At 35.9% G+C, this 20,775-nt stretch overlaps 2 protein-coding genes across 5 annotated transcripts in view; one reads left to right on the forward strand and one right to left on the reverse strand.

Moving 5' to 3' along the window:
• CAPZA1 (capping actin protein of muscle Z-line subunit alpha 1) overlaps nt 1-20,775 on the forward strand; it is a 220,456-nt gene that overhangs the window by 116,447 nt on the left and 83,234 nt on the right. The gene's annotated exons all lie outside the window — the stretch shown is intronic.
• The window catches only part of ST7L (suppression of tumorigenicity 7 like), a 60,220-nt gene that overhangs the window by 6,117 nt on the left and 33,328 nt on the right, over nt 1-20,775 (reverse strand). For 2 of the 4 annotated variants that reach the window (XM_021690074.2, XM_044914585.1), the window contains exons 12-13: nt 4,030-4,180; nt 478-570 (exon numbers count right to left, since the gene is read on the reverse strand). In XM_021690074.2, coding sequence (XP_021545749.1) covers nt 478-570; nt 4,030-4,180 — 244 coding nt within the window. The remainder of the gene's footprint in view (nt 1-477; nt 571-4,029; nt 4,181-20,775) is intronic. The other 2 variants (XM_044914584.1, XM_044914586.1) reach the window with 2 other exon arrangements.

Below are 20,775 nucleotides of genomic sequence, written 5' to 3' on the forward strand. Positions count from 1 at the left end.
TTGCTCATGGAGTATAATCTTTTTTATATATGGCTGGATTCAGTTTGCTGATATTTTGTTGAACATGTTTGTGTCTATATTCATGAGGGATATCATTCTATAGTTTTCTTGTAATGTCTTTGGTTTTGGTATCAGGGTAATACTGGTCTCACAGAATAAGCTGGGAAGTGTTCCTTCCTCCTTTCTTTTCTGAAAAGAGTTTGTGAAGGATTGGTATTATTTCTTCTTCAAATGTTTGTAAGATGACTGCTCTTTTTAATATCTTCAACTTTTGTGTTCTTCATTGCATCTCACATAGCATTTTACCCCAGAAACATATGGGAATGAACTTATGCAACTACATCCAAGAAATGGCTAAAATAGTATTTTAAACAGTATCCTGAATTTCAACCAAAGGCACTTTTACTATGAGAAAATACTATGAAAAACAATCTCACAACTACTTTTAAGTTTAGGAAAACTAGAATATTTACTTACTAGGTAATAGCTCTCTATCAGCAGTCTCTGTGCAGCTGGGATAAGGATAAAATAGATGGCCCTTCTCTAATGGATATGGAATCATTCTAAAAGCTGAGAAAAAAAATACAGAAGTTGACATTCCATTCAGACTCACTTTCATCCCATACTACAGATCAAAGCTACTTTGGAGACATACTTTTGTAAAATTTTCACATAGCATTTATTAATTTTTTTAGAGATACCTTTTAGATGAAAGAAACAAAGTAAGCAAAAGAAGGACTAAGAGGAAGAATAAGATTTATTTAGAGAATAGAATGGTCTGGCTGGAATAAAACTAAAGGGAGTAGTGGGTGATAAGGCTGGCTAGGTCCTTCTTGCCTCTGTCTCTTCACTATAAACACAACAGACTTAATTCTGTGGGTATGAATTCCTTTTCTTCCAGGAATCTTCATAAAATTGCAACATGTATAACTGTTGTGACCCAAGCTGTTGGCAACCTACAAGAGTTTTCTCAATGGCTCCTAACTTCATGTGTTAGATATCAACAAAGTTTTCTACAAGCAGAATTTAACTTAAATCAGAGGTCACCAAAGCATCATCCTTTGGCCAGACCTGGACCACTATTTATGTTTATAAATAAAATTTTATTAGAATACAAATGTTAAAATCACTTGTTCATTTATGTATTATGTAAGGCTGCTTTCATGCTACAAGAATTGGGTAGCTATAACAGAGACTATGGCCACAGAGACTAAATACTTACCATCTGGCTCTTTACAGAAGTTTACCCATCCCTGACCTAGATTATCATCAGCTCTTGCAGACTTCTTAAAGAAGGAATCTTCATTCGCTACTCAGCTAGCTGAGTATTCATCAAAATTGTGATAAGTTTTTGTTTTTTCCTTTAGTGCTTAGCTCTATAAACTTTTGTCAAAATATGAATTTTGTTCTGCCACAGTAAAAAGTAGGGATTTGTCCAAAGTCACAGAGCAAATCAGTGGTAACACTAGGAAATCATTCATAAAGAAGACTATTTATGAAATACAGTGTAAGTCACATATTTACTGAGAACCTCCTATGTGCCAGGCAGAACATTAGGCACTGAAGACACATACAGGATCAATGAGACAGAGGACCTGGCTTTGAGGAGCTTATTGACTACTAGAGAAAAAGCAAAAGGAAGACTAATTACCCAAAGACATTCCACTTCTCAGTTTTAGTAGTCCCAGTTTCATTAATCTGCATATTGTCAGTGGCAAGCAGTGTCTGACCCTTAGCAAGTGGTTAATGCAGAGGTTCCCAAATTCTCTTGCTTTAAGGATACATGGTGCCCTTCATGTCTCTAACTGTTTATGATGACCCTAGGCTGAAAAAATACCTAACAATTCCACTTAAGTAGTGGGTCCAAACAACTTTAAAGGTTTATGTCCTAACAACTTAGCGGTGATTTGGGGGGGAAAATATATATGTCAATTAAAGGGAAAAATAATTATTTCATTTTTTTAAAAGATTTTATTTTTTTAAGTAATTTCTAACACCCAATGTGGGGCTTGAACCTACAACCCCAAGATCAAGAGCAGCATGCTCTACCGACTGAACCAGCCAGGCGCCTCTAATTATTTCATTTTTAAACAATCACCTTTTCTTACTAATGGGATGTATGTACCTGTTGGACACCACATAACTTTTCAGACCTTGGAATCAGATTGGACACCGCCATCCTCATTTCCTGTTCCACACTGATTTTTTTGTGTGGTAGTTCTTTTAATCATGGCAATTAAGAAAAACCCAGCTTTGCAAAGCTATGACAACATCAAAAGAAATACAGAATGGAGAGCCACCTAATGGTGAAACCTTGAACTATGCAGAGCTAACAGCCTGAATGATGCTTGACAGATGTTGAGTATTGCTGTGTTTCCAATGAAATTTTTTAAATATCCCATGATACTTCTGTGAATTTGCTACAATGCCCCAAGGTGCCTCATTACAAAGTTTGGGAACTGAGGGGGTTAACCAATTCTAGTTAATGAGTATTGAATTTATTTTTGAATTTCTATTGATAGCAGGAGTGTACTTTCCAAGACAATCATTATAAGAATTCAACTGACAAAATATTTTGGTTAGGCTTTTTCATTTTCTAAGTGATTTTAAGAAGTTACAAATAAGAGATCTGGTAGTTACTTGAAAAACAATCTAGTTCTCCAAAGAAGACACAGAAATGGTCAATTAGCGCATAAAAAAAATGCTCAACAACATTAATTATTAGGAAAATGCAAATCAAAACCACAATGAGATACCACTTCACACTTATTAGTATGGCTATTATTAAAAAAAAAAGAACAAATGTTAGCAAGGATACAGAGAAAATGAAACCCTTGTGCATTGCTGGTGGAATATAAAATGGTACAGGTGCCAAAGAAAATAGTAAGACAGTTCCTCAAAAAATTAAACAGAATTATATAATCTACAGGTTCCACTTCTGGGTATATACCCAAAAGAACTGAAAGCAGGAACTTGAACAAATACTTGTAATACCCATGTTCTAATAGCAGCATTATTCATAATAACCAAAAGGAGGAAACAACCCAAATGTCCATTGACAGATGGATGTATAAACAAAGTATAGTATATACATACAATGGAATATTATTCAGCCCTAAAAAGGGATGTTTTTCTGACACATGCTACATTATGCTAAGTGAAGTAAGCCTGATTTAATGAGACAAATACTGTATGATTCCACTACAGAAGGTATCTAGACTAGTCAAACTCATAGAGACAGAAAGTCGAATGGTTACCAGGGGCTGGAGAGGGGAAGAATGGGGAGTCACTGTCTAATGGGTACAGAATTTTCAGTTTGGGATGATGAAAAAGCTCTAGGGATAGATGATGGTGATGGTTGCGCAACAATGTGAATGTACATAATGCCATTGAACCATACATTTTAAAACTGTTAAAATGGGGGTACCTGGCTGACCCAGTCGGCAGAGTGTGCGACTTGATCTCAGGGTTTTGAGTTCGAGCCCCACGTTGGGTGTGGAGATTACTTAAAAATAAAATCTTTAAAAAACAATAAAAAATAAATAAAATAAAGTGGTTAAAATAGTAACTTTTATGTTATGTGTATTTTACCATAATAAAAAAATAGATTTAAAAAGAAGAACAAGAGTTGATACTAGTTGTGAAGAAAATAGTTCATGATGTAAACATCTGAAAATTAAACAAAAGTCCAATTTAAAAAATACTAGAACAATAACTCAACCACATTAAAAAGCCTATAAACCAAGAGATGTAAGTTTTCATTTTCTTTCCTTACAAATATGTAACTTAAATGAACATATGGCAGAATACTGTAACAGTTTCTCATTTTGCTCTTCCTAAATGTGGCATCAGTATAAGTACATTAAATTTCTCCTACCAATAAACCAAATAAACACCTCTGGGTTCACTTTGAAACCAATCTGAACAACAATACTTAGGGAAACTCAGACAATCTGATTTAAAAAGGCTGCCTGGGAATGCAGTGAATAGTCCAAGAGATTAGCGGTACATTTGGAAAAGAATACTTACTGCCTTCCCACGTACACTGTAACAGATTAAGAGCACCTTCTATTCTCTTCCAGTGCTGAAGATGGAAGAAAGCATAGGCGATTGCTTCACTATCACCCCGTTTCAGAATGTGCTCTGGAGGTAAAATTAGACTTTTCATCTCTAGTAAGTACTAGAAAGATAACACACACAAAGACACACCACAGAAAAACGAAAACTTAAATTAAGTTCGAACACCCACAAAAATGTAGATTCAAATTTTACGTTAAAAAACAAATACTAAGCTAGTTGAGATGACAAGAGGGTCACACTGATAGCATGTGTATAAAATGCTCATCTATGCAAATTCCAAAGATCAAAATATTCCTAAGGGCAAAAATAAGGTGATGAACGGCTTACGTATGACCTTGCTAAATACATAATGGAAATTCAAGCTGAGGAAATAATGTGAGAGCAAATATCTATTTTTCCAAAAGAGAATTAAGTATAAAAATCATAAAATACAATTTTGGAACAACATTTTGTGATGACATTCAATTCTTTTTTTCTCTCATTCCCATCTTATAGGTGGAGGAACTTAATTGTGAATAAGTTCAATTAAATTAATATCTACTGGGCGCCTGGGTGGCTCAGTTGGTTAAGCGACTGCCTTCGGCTCGGGTCATGATCCTGGAGTCCCAGGATCGAGTCCCGCATCGGGCTCCCTGCTCAGCGGGGGGTCTGCTTCTCCCTCTGACCCTCTTCCCTCTCGTGCTCTCTGTCTCTCATTCTCTCTCTCAAATAAATAAATAAAATCTTTAAAAAAAAAAAAAAAAAAAAAAAATTAATATCTACTGAGAGCAAAGCACTATGTTAGGAAACACTCGATTCTCTGGAGCTTCCTACTGTAATAGAAAGACAGATTTCTGGGGCGCCTGGGTGGCTCAGTCGTTAAGCGCCTGCCTTCGGCTCAGGTCATGGTCCCAGGGTCCTGGGATCGAGCCCCGCATCGGGCTCCCAGCTCCGTGGGAAGCCTGCTTCTCCCTCTCCCACTCCCCCTGCTTGTGTTCCCTCTCTTGCTGTGTCTCTCTCTGTCAAATAAATAAAATCTTAAAAAAAAAAAAAAAAAAGACAGATTTCTTAAGTTAATGATTATAATAAGACTATGGTGAGTGCTTTATTAGAGGTATAAACAGTGTATATAAGAATTTGGATAGAAGATATTAATTTTTTCAGCTTTTTTTACAATAGATTTATTGAGATATAATTCATATTTTACAATTCACCCATTTAAAGTATATGACTCAAAAAAAAAAGTGTACAACTCAATAGTTTTTAGTATATTCACAGAGAAGTACAACTATTACCACAGTCAATTTTAGAACATTTTCACCACGGCAAAAAGAATCCCCATCCTCTTTAGTTATTACCCTCTAACCCCCATTCCCCCTAAGCAACCACTAATCTGCTTTGCATCTCTATAGATTTGCCTGTTCTGGCTATTTTATACAAAAAGACTCACATAATATATGGTTTATTGTAACCAGTTTCTTTCACCCCACATAATGTTTTCAAGGTACATCCATGTTATATCATATACCAGTACCTTGTTCCTTTTTGTGGCTGAGTAATATTCCATTATATGGATATACCACATTTGTTTATCCATTCATTATTTGATGACCATTTGGTTGTTTTCATCTTTTGGCTATTATGAATAATGCTGTGATAAACATTCATGCACAGTTTTTATTGGAACATATGTTTTCATCTCTCTTGGGTATAAACCTAGGAATGGAAGTGCTGGGTCATGTGGTAACTGTATCTTCAGGAGTATTAATTATGATTTAGGAGTTGAAAATAAACCACTTGATGGAATTGGGGATATGAACTGACATATAAAGATGTGTAAAATGTAGATGAACAGACTGGGTGGTGGGGTAGGGAAACACAGCGGGTTGGAATACAGGCCAACTTGAACAAGGCTAAGAATGCTTAGAGCAAGACACATTTAAGGAATTAATGAGTGTGCCTCTTAAAGAAGTTATGGCCTATCAGTTCTTATTCACATATGAAATTAAATGATATCTTAAAGTCTTGAAGAAAATACTTGCCTTAATATTATAATCCACAACAAAAGCAGTATAATTAAATGTACTAATTCCATGAAAAAAGACACAAAATTAACCACTTGTACATCATCTTTACTATTAAAGTGGTCAACTTAAAACAAAACTTTTCAAAAAACACTTAGCTAAATACTTCCTCCAAAGACTAAGCCCAGAGTACATTTCCCCTACTAGACTGGTTTGAAAACAACCTCTTCGGTGCTACATAACTTGATACCAAATTATGTGTGGTAAGGTCCAAACCACTTAACTTCTGTTATAAAATATAGAAAGAGAAACACTTCTAAGAAGTGTTGTAAATGATACATTCTCAAACTTCAAATTCTAAGTTCCTCAGGTTATTACACAAACTAGGGAGATAAACAACATAAATTTGAGCTGAAACTTGTGAAACACTGTAAAACTGCTACAAGCAGGAACAAACAAAAAAGTGTGGTGGTTTCAAAATTGAGCCTTAGGTTATTTATCAATATATATGTATGCACTGTATTAATATATCTAAAATAATTTTTTCTTTTTTATGAAATGTGCCTTTCCAACACTCACTGAGCTTAATGCCCATCTTTAATTACTCTTACTCCTATACCTCAATAAAGCTGGAAAAAAAAAAATAGTTAATCTTGATGTCTCTGGCTCTCTCCTCAAAGTGTAAGAATGCAGTCTGCTCATCAATTTATTTTAGCAGATGTCACAAGCTATGAGATTATTTACTAATCCAGTTTGGGGACTTAACGTTTCCCATTCAGTTTCTTAAAGGAATGCAGCAGAGGTTGTGTCCTGGTCAAGCAAAGCCCATTTGCTGCCTGGTTGGGTTCTCTCCCCTTAGTGCCTTGGGCCTATATTCAGGAGGGTAATATTCTTTCTAATCCTCTCTAATCCTTGCCCATTTTTTTAAAACACAGTAAAAGATCACTCGCACCAGGCGGCTGTGGGAAAATGGACTCAAATAGCTGACCTCTGACATGACTCCTTATGTTCTTAGCAAGTGCACTAAGAGCTTCTTCAGTAGGAAGCAAAAAAAAAAAGCAGCAGTCACAATGGAATCTCCATCATAAAAAGAGTATCTCATTTTCAGTATCGTCATTTTCAGACGAAAACTGTTTTAATACATAAACCAAGTCCTTTCTATTAAAATTCTACTTCATTTTACAGGTAGAAGAGACAAAGTATCCCAAATTATTTTCAACGAGTTTTAGAACCCTGAAACTTTAAATTAAACCTACCTTGGTAGCCACTTAGCAATTGGTAAGCCAAAGATATTCACTTAACAATTATTCAGTCAAACTTAGAGAAAATATCAACTAAATATGTCAAGAAAATACTTTTTTGAACAGCAACTATATATTTTCAGTTTAATGATCTGAGTGACAATTCAGATAGTCAAGCACATATGGCATGTTTATTAGGAACTGACTTCAGGAGTTTATATTTTAAAATCTTTGCCATTTAATCATTAAAAAAAATCTTCTTATGCTATCTTATTTTTCATTACATCTCACCTACAAGCAAATGTCCTTTCCAATTTGACTTTAAAACAAAGCAATTCTTTTGTTTCAGTTTCTAATAAGACACTGAAATAAAGTTCCACTCTCAAAATATAAGGGAAAATTTTCCGTTGAAGGAAGATATCTTTAAAATAGGTAATCATAGGATTATAACTTATTTATTTCCTTCACAAACTGCTACTCAGGAATTTCTGCTACCCAGCATAAGCTGTAAGTAACTACACAATAGAAACCACATCCTTCATATTCTAGTATAGCACCTGGCACACTCCACTCCCAAAGTAGGCACTTAGACACTTACTAACTGACCTGATCTGATATATATAGCTAAAATGTCTTCAGACTCATGTTTATATTTCAGTTTTTTCTTAAAGATATTTTTTCACTCTCTGGTCAAACTAAAAACAAAACAAACTTTTGCTACCTAGACTTTATTTTTCTGTGAATAAGAATATGAAAGGTTGAAAACTGAAGAGTGGTTGGTTTGGTTTGGGGGTTTTTTCTGCTTCTGAAAGTACATGCTTAGTGCATAAAAATTCAAACACTGCAGAATTACATAGTAGAAATACTATATTAAAAGACTGGGGAATAGGGGTGCCTAGATGGCTCAGTCAGTTGAGCATGTGACTCTTGGTTTCAGCTCAGGTCATGTTCTCAGGGCTGTGAGATGGAGCCCCACGTTGGGCTCCACACTCAGCTCGGAGTCTGCTTGCTCCCTCTGCCCCTCCCCCTGCTCACACTCTTGTGCTCTCTCTAAAATAAAATAAATAAAATCTTTTTTAAAAAAGACTGGAGAATAAAAGAATAAAGAGAAAAGGATAATCTAATTTATATTTGTCTGGATTTCTTTACACATAACATCCTTAAAAACAGGATCAAACTTTTATGTAACTCACTTTTTACTTCACAATATATCTTGTACATCTCTTATCTCTATATAGATCTAACTCATTATTTTTAATTGTTATATAGTGTTCCACTAAAAGCTCGTTATTTTGGGGCACCTGGGTGGCTCAGTTGGTTGGGTGACTGCCTTCAGCTTGGGTCATGATCCTGGAGTCCTGGGATTGAGTCCTGCATCGGGCTCCCTGCTCAGCGAGGAGTCTGCTTCTCCATCTGACCCTCCCCCCTCTCATGCTCTCTCTCTCTCTCTCATCCTCTCTCAGGTAAATAAATAAAATCTTAAAAAAAAAAAAAAAGCTGAGTTATTTTATAAGAAATAAGGTCATGCTGAAATTGTACTACCATTCTTAAAAGGCCAAAAATAGGGCGCCTGGGTGGCTCAGTCGGTTGGGCGACTGCCTTCGGCTCGGGTCATGATCCTGGAGTCCCGGGATCGAGTCCCGCATCGGGCTCCCTGCTCGGCGGGGAGTCTGCTTCTCCCTCTGACCCTCCTCCCTCTCATGCTCTCTGTCTCTCATTGTCTCTCTCACAAATAAATAAAGTCTTAAAAAAAAAAATTAAAAAAAAAAAAAAGGCCAAAAATAATAACATTAAGTGAAACTCATAAAAATGTTAAGTAAAATGGCTTCAAAATTCCCCAAAAAGTGATGGGATCTAAAATTTTACTTTGTTTAACTTGGTTTGTCTAACTTAGGTCTTTATAGCAAAATAAGTCCAAAGTACAGACATGTCTATTTACCAAACATCTACTGAAGCCTGTTACACGTTAAGCAGAGTTTCAAACATAAAATGATATGTAAAACAAGAGTTCTGCTTTTTAGGGAACTAAGGAAGAGACATACAAGCAGACCAAAAAACAAACAAAACAAAACCAAAGCCAAGATATGATTAAGGCATTGAAGGAATGGAGAAGAGAGAGCCATTATCTCTGCTTGGGAAAAATGGTAATGACACCTCTACAGAAGAGGCAACAGATGAGCAAGATCCTGAAGAATGAGTAGAAACTTGCCATGTAGAGAAGAAATTAAGCATATGTACAAAGGTAGGGAGACATGATGAGACATGACCAATCCAGGGAATAATAAGATAAGGAGCAAAGCAGAAGCGGCAAGGAATAAGGTTGGAGACAGATGCCAGGCCCAGACTGTGAAGGGTTTCTGTATATGCAATACTAAGGGGTTGGTCCTTATTTGACAGGTGATAGGGAACAAAGAGAGCTCTTTAAGCAGAGCAGCTTTGCTATTTAGGTAGACAGCTCTGGTGATGGCCCGTATGGAGATAGGATTATGGCAGGGAGACTACTGAGACATATGTTTTAATCACCCCAGCAAAAGATCGAAAGTATTTGCGATTATTTCTATATCTTTACCTGTATGTTTAGAAATGCACAGAAAATGTCTGGCAATAATATAAACCAAACAGAAACAGTAGTTACATGAAAGAAGTAGAATTGGATTTTTTATTTTATAAACTTCTGAAGGGTCTGATTTCTTTTTTATGAAGCACTCATTACTTTTATAATAATAATGATAATTTTTTAAAGAGCAGGTAGTGAGGGCATACACTGGTCAGTGACAGAGGGGATGGAGTAGATGGCTAGATCTGAAAGACATTTCAAAAAGATTATGAGTTGGCAGTTTGGGAAGGGCAGAAGTAAAGATTAATGATGAGAAGATGATAGTGAAGCCATAAATCAAAATACAGAAATAAGGAAAGACAGGCAAATTGGAGAAGACACTTAAAAATAAGATTTAAAAAATGCAGTTTGAGGGGCACCTGGGTGGCTCAGTCGGTTAAGCATCTGACTCTTGATTCTAGCTCAGGTCACGATCTCAGGGTCGTGAGATCGAGCCCTGCGTCAGCTCTGCGCCCAACACAGGGTCTGCTTGTCCCTCTCCCTCTGCTCCTCTGCCTGCTCTCTCTCTCAAATAAATAAAATCTTTTTTTAAAAATTCAGTTTGAGGGCGCCTGGGTGGCTCAGATGGTTAAGCGTCTGCCTTCGGCTCAGGTCATGATCCCAGGGTCCTGGGATCAAGTCCCGCATCGGGTTCCCTGCTCAGTGCAGAGCCTGCTTCTCCCTCTCCCTCTGCCACTCCCTCTGCTTGTGCTCTTCTGTCTATCTCTCTGTCAAATATATAAATAAAATCTTTAAAAAAAAAAAATTCAGTTTGAGAGGGGCGCCTGGGTGGCTCAGTTGGTTAAGCAACTGCCTTCGGCTCAGGTCATGATCCTGGAGTCCCGGGATCGAGTCCCGCATCGGGCTCCCTGCTCGGCAGGGAGTCTGCTTCTCCCTCTGATCCTCCCCCTCTCATGCTCTCTGTCTCCCATTCTCTCTCTCAGATAAATAAATAAAAAATCTTTAAAAAAAAAAATTCAGTTTGAGACACATTGAGGTGGCTGAGGTACCTATCAGATATCCAGGTAAAAATTTCCACAACTAGATAGAAATACAAGTCTATAGACAAGGAAGGAAGCCAGAGTTAAAACATACAGGTTTGGAAATTATCAGCAAATAAAATATAGTTGAAGATATAAACCAAGGCTGGTACCTAGTATATGCTGCAGGACCTTCCGTATTACCTCCAAATCAATCACTCTACTGTTATATCTGGAACAGAACCGAAATTGTTGGAACAATTTGTATCCAACTATGGATAACATACTCAAATGACACTCAAGTCTCTTGCTTTTCCCTAAAAATTAAAAAAAAAAATTAAAGCTATTTTAGTAGTTAAAAAAAAAAAGACATAAATGATGTATGGTCTGAGGCCTTTTTACTCTAAAACCATACCTATGCTTACACTCAAATTCACTTTAATTTTGAATTGCTTTGATCTTCATAATTTATCTTTAGATTACTTCGTTTCTATTACTTTGTAAATCTTACAACAGCTTTTGACCAAAAGCAATATAATTCTGACCTGAAGTAATGATAATACTTTATAATCTTCCTCTTAAAAGAAGAGGTTAAAGAAAAATCTCTGAAGGCATCTGAAATTAAGGTACTTTGCTCTTGATCAGTCATGCACATCAAGAACCAATTTATCTCTGCAATTAGTTTTCTCAGTGCACATTCTATGAGATTGGGCAGGCAGCTTGAATGCAAAGAGTCCACATGGATGTGTATTAGGGGGGAGACTAAAGACAGTTCCCAGAAAGAAAGTAAACAGAATTGCTACATTAATAAATTGAAATAAAACATAATACTCTTGGCAGCCTCAGGAGCAAAGAGAAAGTGATCTTATGTTGAAAAGAAAAGGAAGGGAGACTAGAGAGGGCATGTGCCACAGGAAAACTCCTTTCCATATCATCCTACAGAGCAGTACCTCAAGAGATAAGCATTTTATATATCTACTCATCCACCTAGGCCAGAGTATAATACAACAGAAAGGTATAGTGCTTTTCTGTGCCCTAAGTTTGGGTCAGAGATTTCAACACCACTTCCCATTTCTCCTTTGATTCCTGCCATACCATTAAGTCTCAATCAAGTGCACGTTTCCCTCTTTTATCCTTCATATATGCTGCTATAATAGAGGTAGTTTGGCCAATGAAATGTAAGCTTGCTGCTAAAGAGCTGGTATCTTCTGTTAGTGGATGGGACTCAGAACATCCTACATGCTTCAATTTCTGATCAACCAGAATGGATTTTTCCTTTTCTGTATCAATTTATTTTTAAAATTCCCCTTGCAATTAAAGAAAACTCCTGGCATGGTCTGGTTTCTTGGCAACCCAAAACGTCTTTTTTTGTAAAATAAGAAAGAATGATTTTTAAAAGCTACAGATAACATATTCTGAAACATGTGCTCAAGTTTGTTATTTTGTTTTTAAATGTTCTACTTTACTCTTCCCTCAAGAGCTTCTCCTGCCAGACACAAAATAAATTATTTTCAGGGTATTAACTAATTCAAATTAGTTAATTCCTAACTGTCTCAATAACTTCACCTTTACCTTGTCTCAACAAAATCCCCAAATTTGACACATGCTAAGGCCAATAAGCACTAAAATAATATTCACAAGAAAAGAGTGCGTACAGAACAGCTTAAACAGGAAGAGAAAATGGCAGTGGAGGTATAATAAAACAATACTCGCCGTGATCAATACTCTTGCCTGATACTCAGACACTGTGTTAAGTGCTTCATGCATATCATTGCATTTAATCAGAAGGCATAATACTTTGACAGTGCTTTCCATACTGAGTCAAATTCTTTTTCTTTACTGAGGTATAATTTAAAAAACAGTAAAATGCAGACCTAACTCCTGCAATTCAATTAGTTTTGACAAATGAGTACAAGTAACCCCCAAATGAAGACACAGAATACTTTCATCACCCCAGAAAGTTCTCCTTTCCAGTTAACTCTCTGCCTTGACCACCTTAGGCAACTACTATTCTGATTTCTTCCCAGCACAGTTCACCTTTCAACGTCACATGAGTAGAATCATTCATCTTGTACTCTTCTGTACCATACTGTATTTTTGAGATTCATCCGTATTTTACTTGTATCAGTTCTTTCTTTTTATTGCTGAATAGTATCCCACTAAATAAATATATCGCAATTTGTCCATTTACTTGTTAATGCACTTCTGGGTTGTTTCCAGTTTGGGGCTATCATGAATAAAGCTGTATGAACATTCACATTCTTTTTGGAAAAATACAGTTTCATTTCTCTTGGGTCTATACCTTGGAGTGGAATTGCTGGTTCACAGAAGTGAGATATACGCTTAACTTTATAAGAAATTGCCAAATAGTTTTCTAAAGTGGTTGTATCATTTTATACGTTTAGCAGCAAAGTGTCAGAGCTCTAATTGTTATACAATCTTACCAACATTTTATCAGTCTTTTTAATTATAGCCATTCTGGTAGGTGTGAAGCAGCACCTTGTGATTTTATATTGCATTTCCCTGATAACTAATGATGTTGAGCACATCTTTATGTGTTTATTGGACATTCCAATGTCTTCTTTTATGAAATATCTGTTCAAGGCTTTTGGTCATTTTTCACACTATATATATATTCTGAATAGGAATCCTTTGCCAAACAAATCAGTTGCAAAAATACAAACAGAAATTTTGATTTTTTTTTTTTAAAAATCAATGGACACTATACATGTGGATATATTTCTGGACTTTCTATTTTGTGATTTTTTAAGATCTTATTTATTTGTCAGAAAGAGAGAGAGAGCACAAGCAGGGGGAGTGGCAGGTAGAGGGAGAAGCAGATTCCCTGCTCAGGAAGAAGCCCAATGCGGGACTCGATTCCAGGACCTTGGGATCATGAGCCGAAGGTAGATGCTTAACCGACTGAGCCACCCAGGCATCCCTGTGGTTTTGTTTTTAAGATAATTATTTCAGGGGCCCCTGGGTGGCTCAGTCAGTTAAGTGTCCAACTCTTGGTTTTGGCTCAGGTCGTGATCCCATGGATTGTGGGATCAAGCCCCGCGTTGGGCTCTGTGCTCAGCATGGAGTCTGCTTGAGATTCTCTTCCTCTCCTTCTGCCCTTCTCCCCTGCACTATTGCTCTGGCGTGCACTCTCTCTCTCTAAAATAAACAATCTTTTTAAAAAGATAATTATTTCAAATTTAAATATAAAAACAATAAAATTTAGAAGAATTTGGTGGTAGTATGCTTAGGAAACAAACCTTCAATGAAATATTGCAGCTAGCTATTTTTAGATTCTAAGTTAAAGCTGGACAATACTATTTTAATTAATATGTAAAGTGTCATAGGTCAACAATCACATCTATATAGGTCACTGACATTCATGGATTTAATACTTACAATTTCAATCATCTATGGTATCTCTAAACATCCATGATTTATAAAGCCATCATTTTGCTAAGGCACAAATCTGAATCATGTGCTCTGTGACTTGTGCACACATGTGAGTAACTTATCTAATGAGTAACCCTGACTCTTCAGCATTCACATCTCAGCAAGGTTCATGACCTATCCTCGTATTTACATTTCAGGGGTGAAGTTATGTTACAGTGGTATTTTCAACTATGGAGATTCATAATGGTTTTGGACCATATCAGTCAAGAGTGTCAATAGCTTACCATAAGAATAATGTTAAAGAATACCTTCTACAATAAAAAGACAAATTAAAAGTGTTCAAAGGATTTGAATAAACTTTTATCCAAAGAAGTCATACAAATGGCCAAAAAGCACATTAAAAGATAGATGTTTGACATCATTGGTCATTAAGGAAATGCAAACCCAAACCACAACGAGACACCGTTCACACCTACTAGGATAACTATAATCAAAAGACAAACAATAACAAGTGTTGGCATGGATGTACGGAAGTTGAAACCCTCACACATTGCTGGTGGGAATGTAAACAGTGCAGCCACTTTGGAAAACAGTTTGGAAGTCTCTCAAAAAGTTAAACATGGAATTACCATATGATCCAACAATTCTGCTACTAGGTTTATAGCCAAGAAGTGAAACCACGTGTTCACACAAAAACGTGCACATGAATATTCACTGCATATTTATTCAAAATAGCCAAAAAGTGGGACCAACCCAAATGGCCATCAATTGATGAATAAAGAAAATGTAGTCTTATCCATACAATGGAATATTATTCAGCCATAAAAAGGAATGAAGTATTGATACATGCTACATTATGCTAAGTCAGACACAAAAAGGCCACATATTCTGATTCCAAATCCACAGAGACAGAAAGAAGATTAGTGGATGCCAGAGATTAGGGAAGAAAAGAATGGGGAGTGACTATTAATAGGTACCGGGTTTCATTCTGGGGCAATGAAAATGTTCTAGTATTAGAGAGTGATGATGATTGTAGAGCCTTAAGAATATACTAAAAACCACTGAATTTTGTACTTTAAAAGGGTGAATTTTATGGCATGTGAATTATCTCAATTAAAAAAAAGAATATCTTCTATAAAACTCTGATGGTTGGATAATAAAGGATACGAGACACTAGAATGACTGAAACATGGTGTTGTGGAATACTCAAAAGGTATGAAACATTTTCTACTCTTAAAAAAGAACCTATTTCTATAGTAGCTGAAAGATGCACAATCTTTTTCTTGTTTGACGACTAAAAAAAATTTTGAACCAAAGCCATAGCTAGGTAATGAAGAACAAGTCAAAACCCATGAAAACATGCTGTTCTAATTTTTTGCTATTACTATCATAGTTACTGTACACTGAAATTCATTCAGTAGATTAAAAAAATCTGTACAGTCAATATTAATGAAATATCTAAAGCGAATTCATAGCCTGAAGAGATTTATGTGATCTTTCTCTATTGCGCTTCTAATAGTTTCCAGCTTTAACAAATTGCACAGCTAGACCTGCAGCCATTTCTGTTGTAGTTATGTGGAGAGTTGCCAAAAAATATTTCCTGCTAAAATAGCTTTATCCTTTGTCATTTTACTGGTAAGAGTCATACAACATTTGACAAATTCGTGTAATAAATTTGTAAAAATAAAAGAAGATTAAATTTATTTATTTATTTATTTATTTACGTAAAGGTCACTGTTCATTAGGTTAAATAAGCTATCACAACCCACAGTTGAAGTTTGAGGAAGAAAACTCCTACAGCCCTTGATGTTTGCTTGGCTCCAGCTGAAAGACAGGGATAGAGAACATAATTGGTGGAGGGGGGATCTGAATCAGTACATACTTCATCACTTGTAAAACCCTAGCAAAAATAGCCTTACAGACCAGAGCTCTCCAGTTCATGTAACGCCAATGTTATTTAGGTGGGATATTATCCAAGTTGTTGGAGCTTAAATTTTCTCCAAAAAACCTTAATAATGATCCTGTTTAGGGGCGCCTAGGTGGCTCAGATGGTTAAGCGTCTGCCTTCGGCTCAGGTCATGATCCCGGGGTCCTGGATCGAGTCCCGCATCGGGCTCCCTGCTGAGTGGGGAGCCTGCTTCTCCCTCTGCCTCTGCCTCTCTCTCTCGCTCTCTGACTCTCATGAATAAATAAATAAAACATTTAAAAAAAAAATAATAATGATCCTGTTTAAAAATACCCAGCCTACAGTGTGTATCCACAAACAATACTGTAAGGCTTATAGCACCATTCTACTTAGCTAGATATTTTGATAGAGTGGAACTGTCAACTGGCTTTGATGTTTAGCTGGGGGAAAATACTTAAATTTCTACCTACAAATAGAAATGATTTAAAAATGTTAAAGTATATACACATTATATACTAAATATATACTTAAATTATATATTACAGTTTTACTGAGATATGTATTTCATATCACAAAATTCACCATTGTTAAGTATACAGTTCAATTATTTTTAGTGAATTTATACAGTTGTGCAACCATCACCACAAAAAGCTCCCTCACGCTGGTCTGCAGTCAATCCATACTCCCACCCTCAGCTCCAGGGAACCACTGATCTGCTTTTTGTGTCTATTGTTTTCCCTGCTCGAGAAATTTCATATTAATGAAATCATATAATATGTTGTCTTTTGTGTCTGGTTTCTTTCACTTGGCATAAACTATTTGAGGTCCATCTATGTTGTTACAAGTACTTATAGTTTGTTCCTTTTTAGTGCTAAGAAGTGTTCCACTGTATGGAGATAACTACAATTTATTTGTTCACTCACCTGTTTTTGGACTGTTTCAAGTTTTTGGCTCTTGTGAATAATACTATTATGAACACTTGCATACAAGTCTCTGTATGGACATAAGTTTTTATTGCTCTTGGGTAGATATCTAGGACTGAAATTGATGGGTCATAAGGCCAGCATATGTTTAACTATAAAATTGTTTCCAAAGTAGCTATACTAATTTATATGCCCAGCAGCAATGTATGCAGTTTCTCCACATTTTGCCAACACTTGATTTTGTCAGTCTTTGTGAGTATAGCCATTTGAGTGGGTATAGAGTAATATCATATTGTGCTTTTAATTTGTATTTCCCCAATGACTAATGATGCTATCTTCTCATGTGCTTATTACCTATTCATATATCTTCTTTGGTGAAGTGACTATTGAATCCTTTGCTAATTACTTTTTTTTTTTTAAAGATTTTATTTATTTGACAGAGAGACACAGCGAGAGAGGGAACACAAGCAGGGGGAGTGAGAGAGGGAGAAGCAGGCTTCCCGCGGAGCAGGGAGCCCGATGCGGGGCTTGATCCCAGGACTCTGGGATCATGACCTGAGCCGAAGGCAGACGCTTAACGACTGAGCCACCCAGGCACCCCGCTAACTTTTTAATTAAGTTGTTTGTCCTCTTATTATTGAGCTGTAAGAGTTCTTTATAAGTTCTGGATATGGAACTTTAATAGTATATGACTTGCAAATATTTTTCCCTAGTCTTTGGCTTTCTATTTTCTTAATGATGTCTTTTGAGGAGCAAACACTTTAAGGAGTCCAATTTATCCACTTTTTTATGGATCATGTTTTTGAAGAAATCTTTGCCTAACCCAAAGTCACAAAGATTTTCTTCTGTTTCCTTCTCTAAGTTTTATAATTTTACCTCCTACATTGAGATCTATGTTCCATATTGACTTCATTTTTGTAAATGGTGTGAAGGAAGGGTCTGGGTTCTTTTTTCTTTTTTCCTCCATATAGATAACTGATTGTTCCAGCACCATTTGTTCCAGCCCCAAAAAAAAGACTATCCTTGGCACCCATTGCCTTGGAATTCTTGTTGAAAATCAATTGATGGGGTGCCTGAGTGGCTGAGTCGGTTAAATGACTGCCTTCGGCCATGTCATGATCCCGGAGTCCCAAGATCAAGTCCCGCATCGGGCTCCCTGCTTAGCGGGAAGTCTGCTTCTCTCTCTGACCTTCCCCACCCCTCAAATAAATAAATAAAATCTTTAAAAAAAAAAAAAAGAAAATCAACCGATCATCATTAAGTGAGTTTATTTCAGGATTATTTATTGTCTTCTATTGATCTATATTTTAATATTTATGTCAATATTATTTTAACTACTATAGCTTAAAAAGGTCTTGAAATTGGGTAAACTTGGGTAACTTCCAATTTTGTTCTTTCTCAAAATTGTTTTGGCTATTCTATGTCCTTTGCATTTTCTTATCAATTTTAGGATGAGTTTGTGAATTTCTACAAACAGGCCTGATAGGATTTTAACAGGAATTAGATTGAATCTACAGATCAGTTTGGAGAGAACTGTGATCTTAACAATATTGAGTCTTCCAATCAATGTACATGGTACATATCTCCATTTATTTAGGTCTTCTTTAACTTCTCGTGTGTTTAAAGTAAAAAAAAAAAGTATCCCTAAAAGCATTATAGATTATCTAGAGCAGATTCAATCTGGAGATTAATATATTTTATCTATCTAACAGTTTAATTTAACTAGGGCAATGCCTGGGATTTCTACTACCCTCCCTCCACCCAAGTGCCTTCAGCAGTAGTTTTGAAGACAAATGCACAATGCACATTATCAGAATTGTTACTGCTGAGAATACACTTTGCATGAGAGCATTTTTGAAGCAGAAAACAAGTCCACAAGTACAGGGTGCAGATTTTGTTATTTTGAGTGGGAATTAAATAAATAAAAATTTTAGACACCTTAGGGATGTATTTAATTTGAAGAGTTCTGATTAATAACTGCTGCTTACCTTCACACAGGGGAACAGATTTCTATCCCATCCTGGATAATAACATTAAAAATCACTTCTGAAATGTTTACTGTGTGTCAGGCATTCTTCTAAGCACTTTAAAGATATGAACTCATTTAATCTTAATAACAACTCTAAGGGATAATGATTATTAGCCCCATTTTATACACAAGGTCACTCAAGTCCAGAGAAATTGAGTAACCTGTCCCAGGTCATACATCTAGGAAGTAGTGGAGCCAGAATTCAAACCTCAGCAGTGTAATTGCAGAATCCATTCTCTTAACCACTCTGCAGCATGAGAGAGCAGAGCATTTCATATAGAAGGATTTTCAAACTTCTGCTTCCAGTAATTGAAGACTGGATAATTCAGATCAACCCTCTCAAACAACAAAATATTTTTAAAAACCTAATCAAATACATCAGAGAATTAACAAAGGGTAAGGAATTAACAAAAAGTCCAAAGAAGGCAGCAATAAGAGAAGCCACATTTGCCAATTCTGGACAAGATGGCTAAGAGGCTGTTCATTTTTTATGCCAGTTTTATAAGGCTAAAGGAACAAAAGTCAGGAGTTCCTGGTGTGCTAAGAGTGAGAGTCTTGGTAAAATCCTCAGGATTGAATTGGGACCCAGAAAAGCTTCATCCTAGGAATAAGGGTGAACCAGAAATAAACCCAGACATTCATGGATTTCAGCCCAGTTTCTAGTCATCTGGGGAGACCAGAAAATATCAATCCCTGAAACTGAATTAAGATGATTCTGTCCTGCTGGTTGCTTCTTCTAAGCATCTAAGAGCAAAGAAAATCCTCTCTGAAGGACGATACTATTATCTGAAGTTTCAAGTTATTTCTACATTTTTTTTACATTATAATAGTGGGTACGTAGTCAAAGAAAATCAGGCAAAAGAGAAAGCAAGACAAGAAGAAATAATGTAGCAGAAAAAAACACATTATAGAAACAGAAAGAAGTTCCAGATATGTGGATTATCAGAGAAAGACTTTAAGATAACTACTTTAACTATTTTCAAAGAGATAAAAAAGTATATTTTAAATTTTGGCAAAGAATCACAAACTATAAATAACACAGGAGATGTGAAAAATAAACAGAAATTCAAGAATTGAAAAATGTTTCAAAGGAGTGAAATCATAGAGTATGTTCTCTGGCCATAATGCAATTATGCTAGAAATCATGGATAAAAAGATAATCTTCACATGTTTGGAAATTAAGAAATAGCTAAATGGAATAAATATATCTCTAAAGATATATTTAGAAAGAGGAACTCAAGATGGAAATTAGAAAATATGTTGAATTAAATTAAACCAAAAATACTGCTATCCAATGCAGTTAACATTGTACTTAGAGGTTTACCGACTTGAACAAATATTTTAGAAAGAAGAAAGGCTGAAAAATAATGTGTTAATTTAAGTACCTATATAAAAAGATACAGGAAATAAAAAAATAATAAAATAGAGCCAAAGAAAGTTGAAAAAAGCCCATAAAGAGCAGAAATGAATGAACCAGGAAACAAATAGTAGAGCGGATTGACAAAGCCAGAGCTTGGTTCTTTGCAAAGACGAATAAAATTGATAGATCCCTGGGGAATCTGGTTAAGAAAATAAAAAAACTAGTGTTAGAAACTAAACAGTGGATATCACAATTGATCCTGCA

The sequence above is a fragment of the Neomonachus schauinslandi genome, chromosome 4, assembly GCF_002201575.2.
Source record: "Neomonachus schauinslandi chromosome 4, ASM220157v2, whole genome shotgun sequence".
Classification (NCBI taxonomy): domain Eukaryota; kingdom Metazoa; phylum Chordata; class Mammalia; order Carnivora; family Phocidae; genus Neomonachus; species Neomonachus schauinslandi.